Source organism: Arachis duranensis, chromosome 4 (genome assembly GCF_000817695.3).
Source record: "Arachis duranensis cultivar V14167 chromosome 4, aradu.V14167.gnm2.J7QH, whole genome shotgun sequence".
Taxonomy (NCBI): domain Eukaryota; kingdom Viridiplantae; phylum Streptophyta; class Magnoliopsida; order Fabales; family Fabaceae; genus Arachis; species Arachis duranensis.
This window is the reverse complement of record NC_029775.3, coordinates 2,482,627-2,500,956: the sequence shown is the minus strand read 5'-3', so window position 1 is coordinate 2,500,956 and position 18,330 is coordinate 2,482,627. Positions and strand designations below refer to the sequence as shown.

Sequence of the window (18,330 nt, the reverse complement as noted above, 5' to 3'; positions counted from 1 at the left end):
GATGAACCTGATGAAACACCAAGATTCAATCTAAAGAAGAGATCCCAAAAAATCCTCAAAGAACATCCTTTGAGAAGTCCTATTACTCTACCATGTGTGGCTACTATCCGATCTTATGACCAAGAGTTTCCTCCTCTTCAGGTTACCACTGATGATCAACGAGTCGCTCAAAGACCATATGTAACCCGTAAGGGAGTAACTCCACAAGGATACCAGTCAACCACACCACAAGATGAGGTCTTAAAGTGGCAAACTGATAATGCTATTAGTCAAAATAAAGTCTTGCTAAAAATTGACCATACCCTAGAAACACTTGTTGAAAAAACTGACAAGCTGTCTGCACAAGTGTATTCTATGCAAGCCCAAGTCAATGAATTGAAAGAACGCTTAACCAGGCAAGCTCAACAACTTGATCAAGACCTCAAGACATATATCCAGACTCAGTATTTTGGCCCTGATTTTCACAAAAAAGACCAAGAGTTGACACGCATAAAGGCGCAGCTCAAACAAATTGAGGAAGATAGAGCGAGGCAAACCAAACCCCAAGCTTTGGCCATAGATCCATTATCAATGTATCCACTACTATATCTCACATACTCTCTCATTTTTACTCCTTCCAATTTTTACTCTGGTATGCTATTCTGTAACCTGAGCTCACTTCGAAATTATTGTTCTTAGTGTGGAGCCACTTGAGTTTATCCGCTTCATCTGAGATTGTAATGGCCTGGATCCTTTGACTAATATCTGCTGAGACTTTTTGATTTATCAATTCACTATTACATGTCCAATTTGGCAGGATGAGGTCCTTCACCCATACGATTCTTGGGATCTGATAGTTAGTTTCTGGCTCCAAGAAGGAGAAGGTCGAAACGGGTATAGTGAAGGCAACTATGGATCATGGAAAAATCGAACCACTAAACCAATTCCAATGCTCCAAATCAGGCATTTCTCAAGCACAGTGCGTCCTTCCAGGATGTCCTGCCAACCTTATGACGGTAACGTCCCTAACTCAGCACTCATTATATTATCGTACCTAAAGTACTTGCATTTTAGTATTTTAGACAGTAAAGTATTTGGTTGAGTTGTGACTTTCCAACACTGCTTAGCTAGTAACACTAGATTCTGAGCTCTAAGATCTTTAAAGCCCAAACCTCATTCTCATTTTGGTCGTGTCATCGTCTCCCAACTTATCCACGCCATCTTCTTCTCTGCTCCCTTTCGACCCCACCAAAGCTGCTGAAGAATTCCATGGATCTCTTTTGAGAGAGTGTTTGGAAGCTAAAAGCAGGATAAAGAGAATGTGGGAATAGCCGCACCCACTGCTTTTATTAAAATCTTCCTACCTGTTGGTGTTAGTAGTATGTGTTTCCAGTCCTATACTTTACGTTTAACTTTTTCCTTGATCTTATTGAAAATGGCCTTCTTTGATCTCTGTACTACCGACGGGAGGTCTAAATGTTTATCTTGGTCCCCGAAGTTCTGAATGTTGAGCTTATCTACCAAACCCAACCAAGAATCCATGGATGTGTTATTGCTAAAGAAGATTGTAGATTTATCCAGGTTAACCTTTTGACCAATCAATCGTTCATATCTCTCAAGTAAATAAAGGATATTATCACAACTCTCCTCATTAGCCCTGCTAAATAGGATCGAGTCGTCTGCAAATAACAAATGGTTTATTGAGGGGAACTATTTGTTAATTTGAATACTAGAGATGATACCATTTTGCTCTGTCTTATGTAGCAAATAGGATAAACCTTCTGCACAAAAAAGACATAGGTATGAAAATAGGAATCACCTTGTTAGATACTCCTATTTGGTCTAAAGAAATCAAATAGTTGTCCTTCAACAACAACAAAGTAAGAAACGGTGGTAACCACCTCTTGAATCCATTTAATCCACTTAGGGTTAAAACCCAATTTCCCCAACATAAACCTTAGGAAAGGCCATTCAACTCTGTCATAGGCTTTACTCATATCCAGCTTAATCGCCATTTCTGAGTTTAAGCCCCTCTTCTTGTTCTTTAAGTAGTGCATGTATTCATGGGCAATAAGGATGTTATCAAAAATTAATATCCCTTTTAGAAAGGCACACTAATTAAAACTAATCATCAAATTCATAATAGATTGCAGCCGGTGAACAATTATTTTAGAAATAATATCGTAGACAACAGATAAGAGGTTAATCGATATAACCTGAGACATACCATGTGCATCAGTGATATTTGGAATTAGGTAGATTTGAGTATGATTAAAACTCCTCAACATTCTTCCGCTCACAAAGAAACTCCTCACTGCCTTATAGACATCTTCAGCTACAACATCCCAATAGAAATGGAAAAATTTTGCCCTGGAACTATCGTCTCCTGGTGCACTGTTAGAATTAATACTGAAGGTTGCTCGTTTCACTTCTTCCAAGAAAATTGGTGAAAGAAGCCGACAATTCATGGCTGGGGAGACCTTGGCCGAGAAGTCTTCAAATAGAGGCTTTGGGTCTTCATGTTCTGTAGAGGAAAAAATGGCCCGAAAGTACTCTTCAGCTACCTTTGCTATATCTTCACGGGAAGTCACGTAGCTTCTGTTACTCCTTTTCAATTTTCAGATTTTGTTGTTGCGAGTCCAGGATTGGAAGGATTGGTGAAAGAACTTTGAGTTTTTATCCCCCTCTTTCGACCATTTGATTCTTGACTTCTCCTTCCAGTAGCTCTCCTCTTTGCTATTAGCCCTTTTTAGTCTCTTTTCCAACAAACTTAACGCATCTCCCCTAAACACCCCTGCATTTTTAAGTATCTCAATCCACCCACACAACCTGTCTATCTCTTCTTGGAATTTCAGTTAGTGCTTTGTTGCCATTCTACTAACTTATGCCTACACAGCTTCAGCTTTTGTGCTAATTTAAACATGGTTGAGCCCTCAAAATGAGTATTCCATGCTTTAGTTATTAGTGACCGAACCTCCTTAAGTCCACACCACCCCTTTAGAACTTAAAATTTTTGCTTGGATTTCTCCTTTTGAGGATTTAAGACCAAAAGAATTGGTTCATGATCAGAGCCATTTTCTATAAACCTCAGAACCGAAGCTGTTGGAAACATAGTTTTCCAATCTCCATTTGCCATAAATCTGTCTAACCTATCCATGACAAGGTCCACCCCCCTTCTGCGACTAGACCACGTATAAGGTCTACCTGCCATACCCAAATCAACCAATCCATTATCGTCTATAAATTCTGTGAACTCTACTATAGAACTCCATGCCTTAAGCCCTCCTCTTGACTGACAATTGCATTGAAGTCCCTAAATATCACGATTCTTTCCTGAAGTTGCTGGCACACATCAGAGATTTCTCCATACTGCATTAGCCGAACTTGATCAGAGCAACTCAGATGGACTCCAATTAACCCCCAAGATGTATCTGCAACCTCATCCTTTATTCTGGCTGCAATGTAAAAGTAATCCGCCGCAACCACTTCTATATTTACCCCCTCTTTCCACGCTATAACTAATGCTCCAGCCATCCCATTTGGATAAATAATTTTTCAATCATGAAATCTGCACATTCTTAGCTTACGTTCCACCAATCGAAGTTGGTTTTTTTGTTTCATAAAGGAACACAACCTCAGGAGAGTGGAATTGACACATTCCTTTAAAGTTTTAGACTATCAATGGTCTCTCGAAACCCCAACAGTTTCAAATTAGCACCTTCATGGGTCCGAGGGTGCCATTTTACGGCTGGCACCCTCCACCCTCTCAGCAACATCATTATCATTCTCCAAGTAGACTTTCTTCCAGCTACTTTCATTCTCTTTTCCAATGTTTCTTCTCTTACTACCAGCATACATCAACTTCGAACTTCCTTAATGTCTGGCTAGCATTTTCAGATTATTCATCTTTGATCTTGCAGATGGGCTATCATCATTTGTCACCACAATCTTCTCAGTGTTCACTGGCATCAGAATCTCTGCCAATACCCATGTACCAATCGGTTCTGGGTTGGATTTCCAAGAGCTGCCCTTATTTCTCTCAACCATATGTCCGCTTACTTCTCTGCATGAGGTTGAATTGCATTCTGAAGTTTTCTTTTTTTCCTCCATATGCAGCCACAAAAAACCTTCCAGTAGTCATGAGAGAACTGGCTTTTTCCTTGGTTTGTGGGAAGGAGCCACCAGTGTTCCTCATTGCTTCTGATTCAGTGGCTTCCTTTCTTTCTTCCCGTTTATCTACCTGAGCTGCTTTAACCCAATTTCAAATGCCTTCCATTTTGACTTGTTGCTTCTTTGAATACTCCAAAAAATTTGGGCAATTTCTCACTTCATGTCCTAGCAAAGCATAGTAATTACAGATTACTCCCAAACGTTCATAATGGAGTCCAATTTTCATAATTTTCTTGTTCGGTCCAGCCAGTTTCAGCAAGTCTTTGAATTTATTGAAGCTATTTATCTCTATTTGTGCTTTTATAATTCTTGCTTCCTTTTCCCTTACAATGTTAGTGATTGAACCAATTTTGTTTCCTAGTTTGTGTCCTACCTCGAGGGTTTTGAATTGTTCGGGCGAACCCCAAAATTGAATCCAAATCAGAAAGGTAGAGATCATCTTGGCTTCTGCAGCCCCTCCTTCACTCCATTCTTTAACGTGGAGCACGTACCCTTTGAATAGTCATGGTGATCCTCTTTCAATTCTCTTTGCTTCGTCCTCGTTTTCAAAGAAAAGTTGAAAAAGGTTGCAGTCCTTCTCTACCACTTGAAAACCCTCCGGTCTACTCCATATTGCTTTCATAGTGCTTTCCATTGTGCCTACAGAGAATATTCGATCAACAAAGGTTCTCCACATAAGGCTTTTTTTATAGGCTTGTACTCTAATGGATATGTCTTCCTCCTCAATTAACACCACATCCTCCTTATTCCCGTTAGCCTCTGGATTATAGTGATTGTGATATGTTGCTCTTTCGTCCATGTCTGGTAATAGCAGCAGTACTTTGGGATATGTAAAGAAGTGTTGATTTTGAGAGTTTAACCCACCTTAATAGGGCGCTACGATAAAAGCCCTAACAGAGCACCGTTTTACCTAATAGGCGCTATCTCTGAGCAAGTAAATTATGAGCTATGAAGGTAATCGAAACTTTTCATGTAAACTTAGTGTGTTAAAACCTTCTTTTAGGATCTATTTATAGATTATAGATTTATAGATAAAAGTTTTAAAATAAATAATAGTATGATATTATTTACTAAATCCACTTATTAATTGATAAAAATACATAATTGAAAATCTATATCTATTAATTAATAATATTTTATATTCCATTATGTATGATAATGTTCCATATTTCATTCAGGGGTGGGAAAACGGGTTGAACTTATCGGGCCAACCCGCTAAAAAGGCGGGTCGAATTAGAATTTAGAGCCTGTCAAACCCGAACCGCCAAATTAGCGGATTTTACTAGGGTGGGGTGGGCTAGTCTGTCGGAGCGAAGATTTTTATTTATTAATTTTTTTATTAAATAAAAGAGTGATTGCTATTATAAAATTAATAATTATAAAATTTTTAAACACTTTTTTTGTTTTTGTTTTTATTATTCTTTTAGTTATTTATTTTATTATACAATTTCGTATATTTGCTCAAATTATGTGACTTATTTTTTAAAATAAAAATGGTTCTACTGATAAATATTATTTTGAACAATTTTATTAAAATTAAAAATAAAAAAATAATAAAAAAATTATATTATAATTTGACTATTTTTTATTTGTATTTGATTTTTTAATTATTATTTTTTGGTTAATTTTAATGAATTTTACTTTTCAAAAAAAAAAAAAGAGTTAAGCGAGCTAGCACGCCGACTCACCATAAAGTGGAACGGGTTAGCATTTTAAACCCATCTTAATTGATGGGGTGGACCAGCTAGCCCCATTTATAAAACGGGCCTAGACAAGACGAGTTGGAGCAGGCCGACCCACCACTTTGCCACCCGAATTCCATTATGTATAATAATACTCCATATATCCACAATTATAATTATTTTACAACACTTTAAACCGAAGATTTGGGCAAAAAAACTAGTAAATCCTTACCCGAAAGCCGGGGTTTTTTGAAACTTTTTTGAAGAAAACCGCCTGAACCGCCAAACGATGCCGTTTTGATCTAAAACTGATAAACCCAACGCTAATCCCGCCAAAAGCCCAGAACCAGAATCCTTTCTCCTTCACCGCTCTCTCCCTGTTCGCTCTCGTAGTGGCGTGTTGCGTCCTAACCCTCTCCGCCGCGTGCTTCCCTACCACGTGTTGTCGTACCGTCGCGCCTTAGCTGCCTTGCCTAACGTCGTAGCGTCATCGCCTCCCATCTCGAGTGGTCGTGCCTTCGCCGGACTGCCTTGCACCGTCGTGCCATTGCTCCCCTTCCTCGCGTTGTCGCGTCCTGTCAACCCTTGAGCCCGCCGCCTTCAGATCTGGTATGCTCTGCTCTGTTTCTTCTCTCTAACAATTTCGGTATGTATTTAGCAATTATTTTTTTAGTTTGAAAGCTTAGAAATTTTATCAGCCAGCAGTCAAGCGGTTTTAGAGGTGGGAGCCAAACTAGCTATATTGGTATATAGCTGTATTATTTTGAGGTTGTTTTGTTTTATGATAAACTAGTACTTAGCTCTTGGTTTAGATGGGGGTACTTACTCAAGACTTTGGTTTCTGCTTTCTAGTATGTCTTTCTTTGTAGACATATATAGATAGATCCCTTAGGATAAGAGTGTATAACTATATATAGAGTGAGGTATATATATCTTGATCTGGAGCTTTGAACTTGCCTTGGGTTCTCCTTTTGGTTTTGAGTTCTCAAATATTAGTGTATTACTGAAATAAAAAAAAAAATCTTAGTAGAATTATTTTTAATTTTTGGTTCAATTAGAATATGTTTATGTAAGGTTTTTTTTGGGGAGGGAGGAGGGGGTTATTTATGAGTTTAAATATTATTTTATTATATTGCAGTTGTTCTAGTTGAACTTTGGTTAAATCAGTTGAACCTTTGAACCATTGTAGTAGTGGCTAGAATGGTTTGATATGCGGTTCGGTTTTCAAATATGTAGTAATATAGTTTGTAAAAGCAAAAGGAATGTTAGTAAATCAAAGTTAATAATTCGGAGTTGATAATAAGTGCAGTGAGTAAAATGTTCATGGTATGAAATGTAGATTTTAGTTGCTATAAATTCTAGTTTGTGTATTGGGGACTTCATTCCTTTTATCTTCCTCTTTGGTTTTGCGTAGAATAAATCACTTCTTCTCGTGTAGAGTGACCTGGTTCATCTAGGCTTCATCAAGTTAATTTGTTAGGCTTAATGAACTTGAAGCATCAGATGTAATTATGATTTTGATTGATTGCTAACCTGTTTCTTCTGATCTCAATTTGCTTAGGATATTATTTATGAAAGTTTCAACAGTATAAACTCGATGTCAGTCATCTCTCACAAACAAAATCTAGATTTGTAACCTATTTTTCCTATTTTTTCGTTACTTTTTAGCTAAGGGTTTTGATCCACCTGTGGCCTGTTAGACTGTGGCAATTGTTTTTTTTTTTTTTCCCTGAAATTCTTAATCTTTATTTGATTGAACCTTGTGCCTGGTGATTTGTGGTCAACTGGTTTATGGCTATTTATAAGTGTGTTAAATAAGTTACATCTATGTTACTGATGGTACTAAATTGAGGCAGAGTAAAGATGAATCATCCCAATCCCTTCTATTAAGGAAGGAAGTTATTTTGGTGAAAATATTTCGATGCTGATTTTGGGTGGTTTTGGTGTGCTGATGACAGTGACAGAATTGTATAACTGAAACCTATTTATGAGCGCATCATAATTGGAGCGTGTTGAGATATTTTCGTGAAAAGATTGTTGTTAGATGGATTTTATGCCAATTTGAGTTTGGTGGAATGTGATAATTCAAGGTCTGGATGGAACTGCTGTTGCTGTTACTGTTACTGATTTATGAGATTAAGGTAAGTGGGTGTATATGTAATGGTAGTAATAATATAAGGAAGGTCTTTGTATGATAAAAACTAGGAAAAGTGGGGGTATCTGTAATTCTTAAAGAAGGGAAATGCTTCGTAATTTCCTCTTAAGTTAATTTGAAGTGGTTTAGGGGATCGAGATTGCATCTATATAAACTAATATCATACCCTTCTTGATCTTATAAGTGTTATTGTTGCTGTTGTCATGTTATGTTCAAATTTATTAGAATGACGATGTTAGGTGAAAATGTTAATGAATTTGTTAGAGATTTGTACAGTAATGTTGCTATGTTTGGAGATGAAAATTTAGTTGGATTGATGCTGACAAAAATTTTGAATGTTGCTAAGAGAGTTAATTAGAATTAGTGTTTTAAAATTGTGCTTATGGTGCTGCCATGACGTGGCAGAATTCATCCCCACAGCCATTCAGTGCTCGGTGCAACGAGTTTTTCACGGTGGGGCCATGGCGGCCAGCTATAGAAACAGCAGAAATGGCAGGCATTTTGGGATTTTTTTTTTAAATTTGAGGGTTATTTTGCTAATTTAGGAAATCCTAAATGCAACTACTCACCTTCCTCAGCCTCCTTTCTTCAGAAAACAGCTTCTTCCTCTCTAATGCTCCAAAACTCTCTTCTAACCCTCTTCACTGCTGCCAGAAGAATCACTGGTGCAGTGCCAGGTACCACCGTCTGGCTCCATTTCCTCCTTCTCCATCTTCCCTCTCTGCTGTTCTCTCTTGTGTTATCTTTGACTCGCTTACACGCCGACACGCCAGGCACCTCTGTTGCTGACTCGCTGACACACTGATGTGCCAGGCACCACCGTTGCTGACTTGCCGCTCCTCGCTGTCACTGCTTGCTGCCGCTCCTTGCCGTCACTGCTTGCTGCCGCTCCTTGCCACCGCTGCAAGCCACCGGTTCCCTCTCTCTCTCGTTCATAACTTAGTTTCTGCAAGCCATCGGCTTCCGATTCCTTTTTTCTTTCTCCGGTTTCCCCTTTTATGTACATAGGTTCAGTGTTATCTTATAAACCTCTTTTTCTCCATCTTTTATTTCAATTTACATATGTTTTATGTCTGTTATGACTTGATATTATGTTTATTTGTTGAATTTGCTACTGCATTTGCTGAATTAATTGAATGCCTTATGAGTAGAAAATTGCTTAAATTAATTAGATTTTATAATTTTATACATTTGCAAATTTTCTACTTTTTTTTTGTGCATATATATGTAATTTTTAGGTAAGCCACCATTTCCCACAGCACCATCAGCCATAATTCTATGGCGGATTTTTGGCTCACCACCATGAGCTGCCATTCGCAATAAAAAACTATGATTAGAATGTGGTTACAGTAGATACACAAGGGCTGGATTGGGACTGTGAAGAGGTTTTCTGTGTTCTGTTGGTCTGTGTTAGCTTTGAGGTTGTATAAGATTGATTGCGATTGAAGTTGCATGTACCAGTCACTCGCTGACACGGTTTTTGATTTGTGAGCACGTAATACTTGTCTATAAAAAAACATTATTGTGTAGTGCTTTCTTTCAGGCTCACTGCATAAACCTAATCTTTCATCCACTCTCACCGATTCATCTTCTCAAGGTATCCTTCCAGAGGCTGCTTTCATTCACCTCACAACCATAAGAATCTATGCTTCAGCGCACCACCAAGACAGACAGATCAAAGAACGAAGAGTAATATGTTAAAGGCAAAGGTATTCAATGGCGCGAACGTGTTCATGTCACGGAACCTGGTTCCGCCTGAGGTATTCGACACTCTTCATGATGTGCTCAAAGACAACGGTGCACAAGTGCACCTCTGCTGCGACCCTTCCCGCAATGGCCCCAATGATTACCATGTCATTTCTTGCAGTAAACATGTATTCCCTCATTCCCACTTTTGTTTTCTCCGCTCTCTTAATATTTTAATTCCAATTCTTCATAATTAATTAACTGACTAATGTTAAACTGGTGTGTTTTCTTTCTACGTTTTGCAGGAGAAGTTTGAGGATCTTAAAGCCAAAGGCTGCAAATTGCTTGGTACATGTTGAAAGTATAAGTTTCCATTCTCCTTTTTGTTTTAATTTTTTTTGTTGCAGTGACGATTTTAAATGCCTGCTGATTGCTGGTAGTTAGGGTAGGTCTCTGAAATTGCTACCAATTTGACAGTTAAATGCAGAATCATTGATGTTTTCAAAAAATCATTGCAGCATGAATGAATATCTATGTGGTTCAGAATTCACTGATCATGTGTTGTTATGATATTGGCAAGGAAAATTGGTTTTGTTCCTCAGTTATGTTTAGTTGTTATTGGACAGGACCCAGATGTGTTCTTTCATGTGCTAAAGAACTTAAGCCTTTGCCTAAAGTTGGATTTACGTGTTGCCTTGCCATGGATGGTGTCAAAATACTTGCATCTGGCTTCGATACCAATGAGAAGGTATTGTGCATGTTTCCATTTTTTGATAATCATTGTTTTTATTATTATTATTTTTTCCAACTGAACTTAAGGTTGAAAGTGTTGTCACTTTCACTATCAGCGATTCAGCATGGACATGAACTGCATTTTTGGCTATGCTTGGATGATTTTTCCCATCTTCAACTGTAATGTATCTAAAACTATTTGAGAAAAAAGTGATATATGGATATAGGAGGAATGAAGAATCAGTTGGAGTAATATTGTAATTCAACAACTAGAGTTATAAGATTTTTCCGTTTGTACAAAATAACTTCTGGTTTTAAATATCTGTTGATCTTAGCTATTATTTATGCCCATTCATAATTTTCTTCTTGCTTGTCCCCTTTCATTTAGCCTACCCCACCTATTAGGATAAGGCTTGTTGTTTCATCCCTTAAATGTAAATTTTATGGATAAGTTTGGTTTTTTTTCCTCTTCACCGTGTTGATCTTTCTAACAGTTTGTCATGACTACTTAAAGGTCCTGTTTTCAATTATCCTGTTTTATTTATGCACACAGAAGGAATTATTTTGTCGGATGTCTTATCATTCTCTCTGTTCTCATTTATGCTCTAAATTTGTTTGTTTGATGTATGTGAACATGCAGCTTAAGATAGAAGAGATTGTGACTGAAATGGGTGGTCTTCTACATACTAAAGCATCACTGGATTTGAACTTTGTCATTGTGAAAAATGTTTTGGCTGCAAAATACAAGGTCTGGTCTCAGTCTCGGATATAGCACATGATCTGATATATAATGTTGCTTACTTTTGCTAACCTGAATATATAGTTATATCAGATGTTTAATGGTTCAACAGTTTTGCACATATTTAGAACTAGTGCTCAGTTTGTTCATCCTTTGTTTCTTTTCCATTAGTCATCTTGTTTCTTGGTCTATCTGACTCCCTCTCAAATCTCAAACACCGAATCTAGAGGTCTACTTGATTGTGGAAATATAGCCATTTCAAAAACTTGTTTGACAATTATAATTATTCAGGATGTCCATTCTTCTTTTATAAAATTTGAAAAACCCATTATCCCTCATCCACTCTTTGTGGAGGTTTGGATATTCATGATATACGTCTTACAAATATCCTTTATGTGTCTTGCAGTGGGCTTTGAATATACTGAAGAAACCAATAGTTACTTATGAATGGTTAAAGCAATGCTCAGAGGAGCATCGTGTTGTTCCTCAGGAGTCATACAAGGTCCTTCCTTTCTCCGGGCTGACGATTTGTGTTACTGGGATTCCAGCAGGTTATAACATAGCTATCTGTTGGTCTTGGTCATAATAGAATTGTTGGATCATGGATGTTAATTTGCTTCAGTTATTTCAGATAAACGCAAAGAGATTGAGAAGCTTACTTTACAAAATGGTGGAAAGTACTCTGCAGAATTGACAAAGAAGTGCACTCATTTGATTTCTGATATATCCTTCCAGTGGTCCTCTACTTTTAATGAGGGTGTTTCTTTTCTTTTTTTTTTTTCAGATATCAAAATAGGCACAATCTACTTGCTTTCAGTGTCTGCTGCATATCTTTCTTAATTCTACTTAATATTCTTTTTAAGTTGGCTGTTGGCTTCTTGACATACTCTCATCTCAAGTCAACATTAACATTTGGCTCATTTTGATAATGTATTGCTGTGTGATTGCATTATTGGGCTTCCTGTATGAGTGAGCTTTTCTGCTGATGTGCTAACTTTTATTCTTCTCTCCTAGTGTCCCACCTTGTATAGTCTTTGTGCTTTGATGTCATTCTTTGCTTGCAATTGCAAAAACGCTTCAAATGATGTTTTTTCCCCCCTTGTGCATATGGTCCTCTATCACTGAGTTCAGTATTGAACTCAAACATCTTTTGATGTGGCTTCAGCATGGTGCATAATTGTGTTCTTGACAATTTTTAAGCTCCTGAAGGTGACAAATATAAGGTAGCAAAACGCTGGGGCCATATTTATACTGTGACGAGGAAATGGTTTGATCAATCTATTGCTCGAAGAGGTAACATATGCATGTTAATAGCTTTGTAACACCTTTTGTCTTTTAAAGACCACTTTGATATTCTCTATATCATTGGAGAACAGATTCTAAAACTAGGTCGGGTAAATTTCAAAATAGATTAGAATCGGAAGTTAATAATATTAAGTTGAAAACAGGTTATAAGTATAAGAAACTTTTTGAAGATTATGATTATGATTTCATACAGTTGTTAAAAGAAACATTTTTCAAACAATTAAAAGAGTTATTCAGAGTTCTAATGCTTAAATATTCTCTCTCACTTTCTCTCCTTTTCTACATCAACCCTTAAGTTTCAACTGCACTCTGAGTATCCATTGTTCTGTTTTATTTGTTTTCATTGGTAGCATGTCTGAACGAGGAGTCCTACCCAGTTCAGAATGGACCTGTATCTTCACAGAAAGTGATTAAGGACATAGATGTACAGCATAGCCAAGAAACGGATATTAGTAAATTTCAATCTGGAGTATCCTCAGCTGTTACAGATCCAAACATGCCGGTTTCTTCTTATGCTGAGTTTGTAGATAAAGACCAAGAAGCTACATGTTCAGAATACACGTCTTCTTTTACAAATGTTGCTACATTTGTCAAAGATACAAATGCTGAAGCACCTCGAGGAAAGCCCAGTGATGAATTGAACCTTGATGGCCCTGTTGCCAATGATTCTGAATCTGATGATAATGATCTGTACTTATCCGAGTGCAAAATCTTTCTTGTTGGCTTTGAAGCTTCTGACATGCGGAAACTAGTTAATATGGTGCGGAAAGGTGGAGGTTCCCGATATATGTCTTTAAATGCCAAGCTGACACACATAGTTGTTGGAAACCCTTCAGAATCGTGAGTCTATTTTGAGATTATGAAGAAACTTCATGGATATCTATCATCTCTTTGTTTGATAACTTCCTTGAATATTTGTGCAAAGTTGCTACCAATGCTAATGTTGATGATATTTGGACGTTATTTTCACTAATGTGACTATTTTCATGTGCACAGTTTGGCAAAAATTCTCATTGCTAATAGTTATGACTGATCTCGACATGATTTGGATTTTTAAGGGAAAAGAAGGATGTAAGGAGTCTTGCTGCTTTAGGTGTCATTTATGTTGTTAAAACGTCCTGGCTTGAAGATTGTAACCGTGAAAAGAAAGAAGTCCCTGTTCTAAGGAGACACATTGCATCTGATCTACTTGTTCCAAAAGGTCTGCTATTACTGTGTTCATCTTTGTTGTGTATCTTAGTCTTAGTTATGCTAATTGTTCAGGCTAGTAAATGCTCTTTAGTAAGTCAATCCGAAATAGTGAATATGCTTTATTGAAATTAATTGCTTTTGTTGTTCTCTGGTTTCCTAAATTTAGGAAGCATTGTCAAAGGAGCATCAACAAGCATGTCCATGGTTCAAGGTAAAAGCTGTGGTTTTCCTAAAAGCTTGCAGAGTGCTCAGGTGGTGGGAGTTATGGCCTCTGGAGGTGTAAAGCCAGTATCTTTGGGGAAAGATAAACTGGATGTGGGTACAAGTGTTCACTCATTCAGTAAAGCAATGGGGCAAAATCAACATGCTTCTAATAAGATGACAGCTCCAAAGATGACAGTGACACAACGTGATCCCAGTGTAGAATATGTTAAGTCCACAACAGTTTTCAAAGGGAAAATATTTTGTTTCTCGGATTTATTTCCTGAAGAAAGGGTAAGTAAAATATTTTTTATAAGTATGATGTGTAGAATAGACTTTTAACTGGAGGATCAATGCTCACTATGATTATGTTAGAAAAGTTGGAGAACAGATAATAGGAATCCTGAATGGTGTGCTTGGAGAAATGTATCTGGAAGGTTAATGTACGCGGATGAACTTAGAATTGACCTACGCTTCTTACAATTACCTCAAAAGGGAAAATCTTCATCTTGCTATCCTAGGCTGTATAATAATTGGTTCTTCAAAAAATTGCAAAAACACTAATTTTGCAAGGCCTTGAATTTCACTTGAAAAATGAACATAGGATTTTACATAACCAAATGGATTTTCTGCTCTACATTAACCTTTCAAAACAATGTTCACTGACCATAACTTTGGCAATTTGTTGCTGAACTGGGTTCTAATAGAGTAAGCTGAGTTGATGGAACTAGGAGCTAGAGTAAGTAGAGTTAAGTGTCTATAAGCCACAGGCAGCTTGGAAGCTGTTGAAAAAGTTACAACAGCTCCCAGCTAGGATAACAGACTCTGCCAGCTAGGATAGCAGTCTGTAAATAACTGTTAGCTAGAAAAAGATTCAGCACTCCACTATTTATGTATGTATACTTCCTCCTCAAACTTTCTCTCTACATTGAAACACTATCAGGTCCAATGTATTGATATTCTTAATGTGCCAACTGTTAATTTACTCTGTTGTTGATTTATCATATTTTGGACAGTTTTATAAACAGTCTAGAATTGTTGATACCAAATAAATATGGCAATTAGTGTATTTGTGATGACTTTTCATCAGTATTCCATATGGATATATTTATGTATTTATATGCTGTTGTATAATTTACTCATGATCTCTTCTGCTAGAGAGCTGAGGTCATCGAATGGATACATCAAGGGGGAGGACAAGTAATAAGTGGGAAAGTAAAACATGGTGTCCATTTTACTGTTGAATGTCATGGTGTAACACCCATGATGACAGCAAATTCCCAAAGTACATATGTTTCGAGTCATTGGATACGATCTTGCTTACAGGTAATCCTAGCAGCCACAGTTTAATTTTGGGCAAGTACTCACGAATCCAAGTTTTCCATTTCAGGTTTATTTTTTGTCATTTTTAGATGCCTAATCAGTAATAGATCTTGATATTATTTAATACTGTGTAAGCTGATGGAAGAGACAACTTTGTTTTCGTCTATCCATTATATATTACTGCAAGAATTTAATGTTTTAAATCACTCGTAAGTCATTTTTTCAGTTTGCTACACTTATACTGAATGAAACAGTTGAAATTTTGGCTTTAATTTGGGATAAGGTTATTTTTGGCTTCTGTTTGGTGTTCAGCAGTCTTTTTAATAGTGCTCCTTTATCTGATGTTTAACATGCATTGTACTCTTTTTATGTCTTAGCTGGTGTGCATATATTCTTTGTAACGTCATAGCTATACTTTTTGTATCCAATTGAAGGGAGGAAGAAAAAAAAGGAGGGGGGAGGGAGGGGGAGGGGTTTGAGTTGGTCAGGAATTATAGATTAATCTTGGGAAAGAATAGCCTTATTGAGTGAGGAGAGGATGGAAAGTGAGTACAATATATTCTGGTTGGATAAAATGTGGAATAGAGCAATTAATCAGAAGAAAGCACACCTAGTTCTCGGCTCTGCACCCTCTTTCCCCTTCGTTTCATTCTGCTTTCTTCTATTTTCCTTCACTAGTCATCATGAATAGTGCATATTAAGCTGTTCCAAAAGCCAAAGAGGAGAGGGCTGAACGATTAAGTTTGATGGCTTTTGATAATGGTAAATTATAGTCGTAAAACTAAAAGATGTTCTAAAAAGAAGTTTGCACCCGTCATCTATTATTTTTCTCCATGTCTTAATGATATTTTTGTGTGATTACCTACTAATGTTGTGGCCCCACTTAGTGGGTTAGGTCCTTGTTATTGTTGCTTGTACATACTAATCTTGAGATTATGTTCTTTCTTTTAAAGGCCGGATACCTAATGGATGTTGGCAGTCATATTCTTTATTCTCCACTTTCCTGTCGCGTTCCCTTGCCCGGGTTTGAAAGCTTTCGGTTTTGTGTTTCGCAATATGAGGAAAAAGAAAGAATTCTACTACGGAACTTGTGTTTTGTTTTGGGAGCTAAATTTGTGGAGAAGTTAACGAAGAAGGTCAGCCATTTGTTGTGTAAATTCAAGAATGGGCCCAAGTATGATGCTGCTTGTAAATGGGGGATCCGGTCAGTTACTGCCGAATGGCTGTTTGAATGTGTCAAACAGGTAATGTTATCTATAGTGGCTGTTGACAGCACAGTTAGGACTTTAATGTAAGCCTGGAATAAATATTTAATGCATGCATTTCTGTGACATATTTCCTCTCTGATCTCCAATTTTTATTTTATTTTATTTTTATTTTTCAGAATGGAGTTGTTGCCATAGACCATTTTTTACCAAAAGAAGTCACTGCTCAAGATCGGGAGGCAGGAATTTGTACTGTGAGTCAATTTCCTACTCAGGCCGTTCAAATGATAAGTGATCTGACGTCCCAGTATCCGAATCAATCACAAAATTCGACAGACAAAGTAAATAGAGGCATATATAGCGGACTTGCCAGTAATGGGACCGATTTAAAAATATCAAATATTCAGAGCAAAAAGGCAAGGCTTGTGGAAGATCCTGATAAGGTGTCTGCTGCAGTATATTCAGGTATTCATCATGTCAATGGAATGAATTTTTCTGAAGACAATACTGTAAAAGATGCTGGACAGGTTCCTCATGCTGTTCCTGATGTTGCTGCTGCAATTGAGGACTTGTTAGAGGAGACAAGCAAGGTATAAGTCTTTCTTTTTTGTTTTTCCATTTTTTATTGTTAATGCTACATTTGCTTTGTTTTTGCTCTACTATGTCCAATTTTTTTGTTTCCCTGTATACTGGTTAACTTGCTTTTTTTCTTTCCTCAAAGATGCATGATCAGAGGTCACCAGGGAGTACAGGGCGTGAGAGAAGTGTATCCTTTTAAAATTTATAACTTCGTTGAGGTTGTGTTTTATTTGTAATTTTCGAAAAAGTGATCCTTGATGCCAGAATAGATCTATTCATCTGGTTGTACTATCGTTTGTGAAGAGAATTCCAATCCTAATGCTGTGTTTGGATTGTCAAAACACTGGTTAAACAGGTTAGCATTTTGTTGCATATTATGCCAGCTGTATCATCATGTACATGATTTTTCACGACACTTCTAATCTGTAACAAAGTTATAATTTTCTCAGAGGTGACAGAAAAGATGATGATGGTGAGGCTTCTCGAGACAGACGAGCTGAAACTTATGATCGATTTAGCGAAACACAAACAGAATCTCAGGTTTTCTTAGTTATATGCAATTAGTATTACATTTTAATTTGTCCTACTACATTTTAAGTTTTTCTTGATATTATCTTCTGGTTTATGAATATTTCCTTGTTAGAACCTCCTTTTATTGTGCAGATATTAGTGTCAACTCTCTTCTTTTGATGCAGGTTGTTGGTTATGAAGAGGATTTGTCTGGAAGGCAAATGCTTATTGACAGAGTTCGAACTCGAAGTAGCGCACAATAATGTCGGAACACCCCTTAACAAGCTTTTCGTCAAGAATTTCATCTTGTCCTTCGCTACTTGAGTAAATATAAGCAGTAGGTTAGCATAGAATGCCAATTTGAATTATATGTATATCAGTATATATATGATTTGTTTGGCTTTGAGAAATAGCACCCCTGATGCCCAAGAATTGTGCTGGAAACGTAAGAAGCAAATAGCAGAGAGCCACAGATGTGGTTGAGATAGGCAGAATGCTTTTGATTAATTGCATAGTGATCTATAAAAAATATTCACACAAGATTTAAACGCTAAAAGAAAAAAAATTCATGAAAGATTAAAATGAGAAAAACGCTTATAAAATATTTTAAAATGTGGTAAGAACAACCAAATATTTAAATTTATATTCTCAATGTTTTAAAGTTTTAGATTTATTTTTTTGTGACCTTTTGAAAGTATGAGTTGAGCGACAGAGGAAGACCTAAGAAGACCATCCATGAGGTGGTCAAACGAGATCTACATGTAAACGGTGTCTCTGTAGACATGATACATGACAGAGTATAATGACATCGTTTGATTCATGTAGCTGACTTCACTTAGTGGGATAAGGCTTTGTTGTTGTTGTTGTTGTTTT

At 37.0% G+C, this 18,330-nt stretch overlaps 1 protein-coding gene across 8 annotated transcripts; it reads left to right on the top strand.

Annotated features, from left to right (window-relative positions):
* The first annotated feature begins 899 nt into the window (after positions 1-899).
* On the top strand, positions 900-17,997 carry LOC107482781 (uncharacterized). 8 transcript variants are annotated; one of them, XM_052260085.1, is made up of 18 exons: positions 900-995; positions 9,584-9,860; positions 9,978-10,020; positions 10,299-10,420; positions 11,045-11,152; positions 11,550-11,694; positions 11,775-11,866; positions 12,343-12,436; positions 12,799-13,288; positions 13,507-13,649; positions 13,806-14,134; positions 14,999-15,166; positions 16,117-16,407; positions 16,548-16,958; positions 17,090-17,134; positions 17,217-17,302; positions 17,397-17,487; positions 17,643-17,997. In XM_052260085.1, the coding sequence occupies exons 2-18, from the start codon at positions 9,681-9,683 to the stop codon at positions 17,718-17,720; spliced, it is 2,916 nt and encodes a 971-aa protein (XP_052116045.1). In that variant the 5' UTR covers positions 900-995; positions 9,584-9,680; the 3' UTR covers positions 17,721-17,997. The 8 variants fall into 8 exon arrangements, with proteins under 8 accessions (XP_052116045.1, XP_015958844.1, XP_015958846.2 ...); XM_016103358.3 differs by lacking the exon at positions 900-995 and adding an exon at positions 6,413-6,440; XM_016103360.3 differs by lacking the exon at positions 900-995 and adding an exon at positions 6,413-6,440 and having other exon boundaries at positions 9,978-10,033.
* The last annotated feature ends 333 nt before the right edge of the window (positions 17,998-18,330 follow it).

Excerpts from the sequence above, each read along its gene's own strand:
- LOC107482781 (XM_052260083.1), top strand. The coding sequence starts at position 9,439 with ATGTACCAGTCACTCGCTGACACGGTTTTTGATTT. Across the intron at positions 9,861-9,977 it reads TCATTTCTTGCAGTAAACAT|GAGAAGTTTGAGGATCTTAA; the intron begins GTATTCCCTCAT and ends TACGTTTTGCAG. Across the intron at positions 10,421-11,044 it reads GCTTCGATACCAATGAGAAG|CTTAAGATAGAAGAGATTGT; the intron begins GTATTGTGCATG and ends GTGAACATGCAG.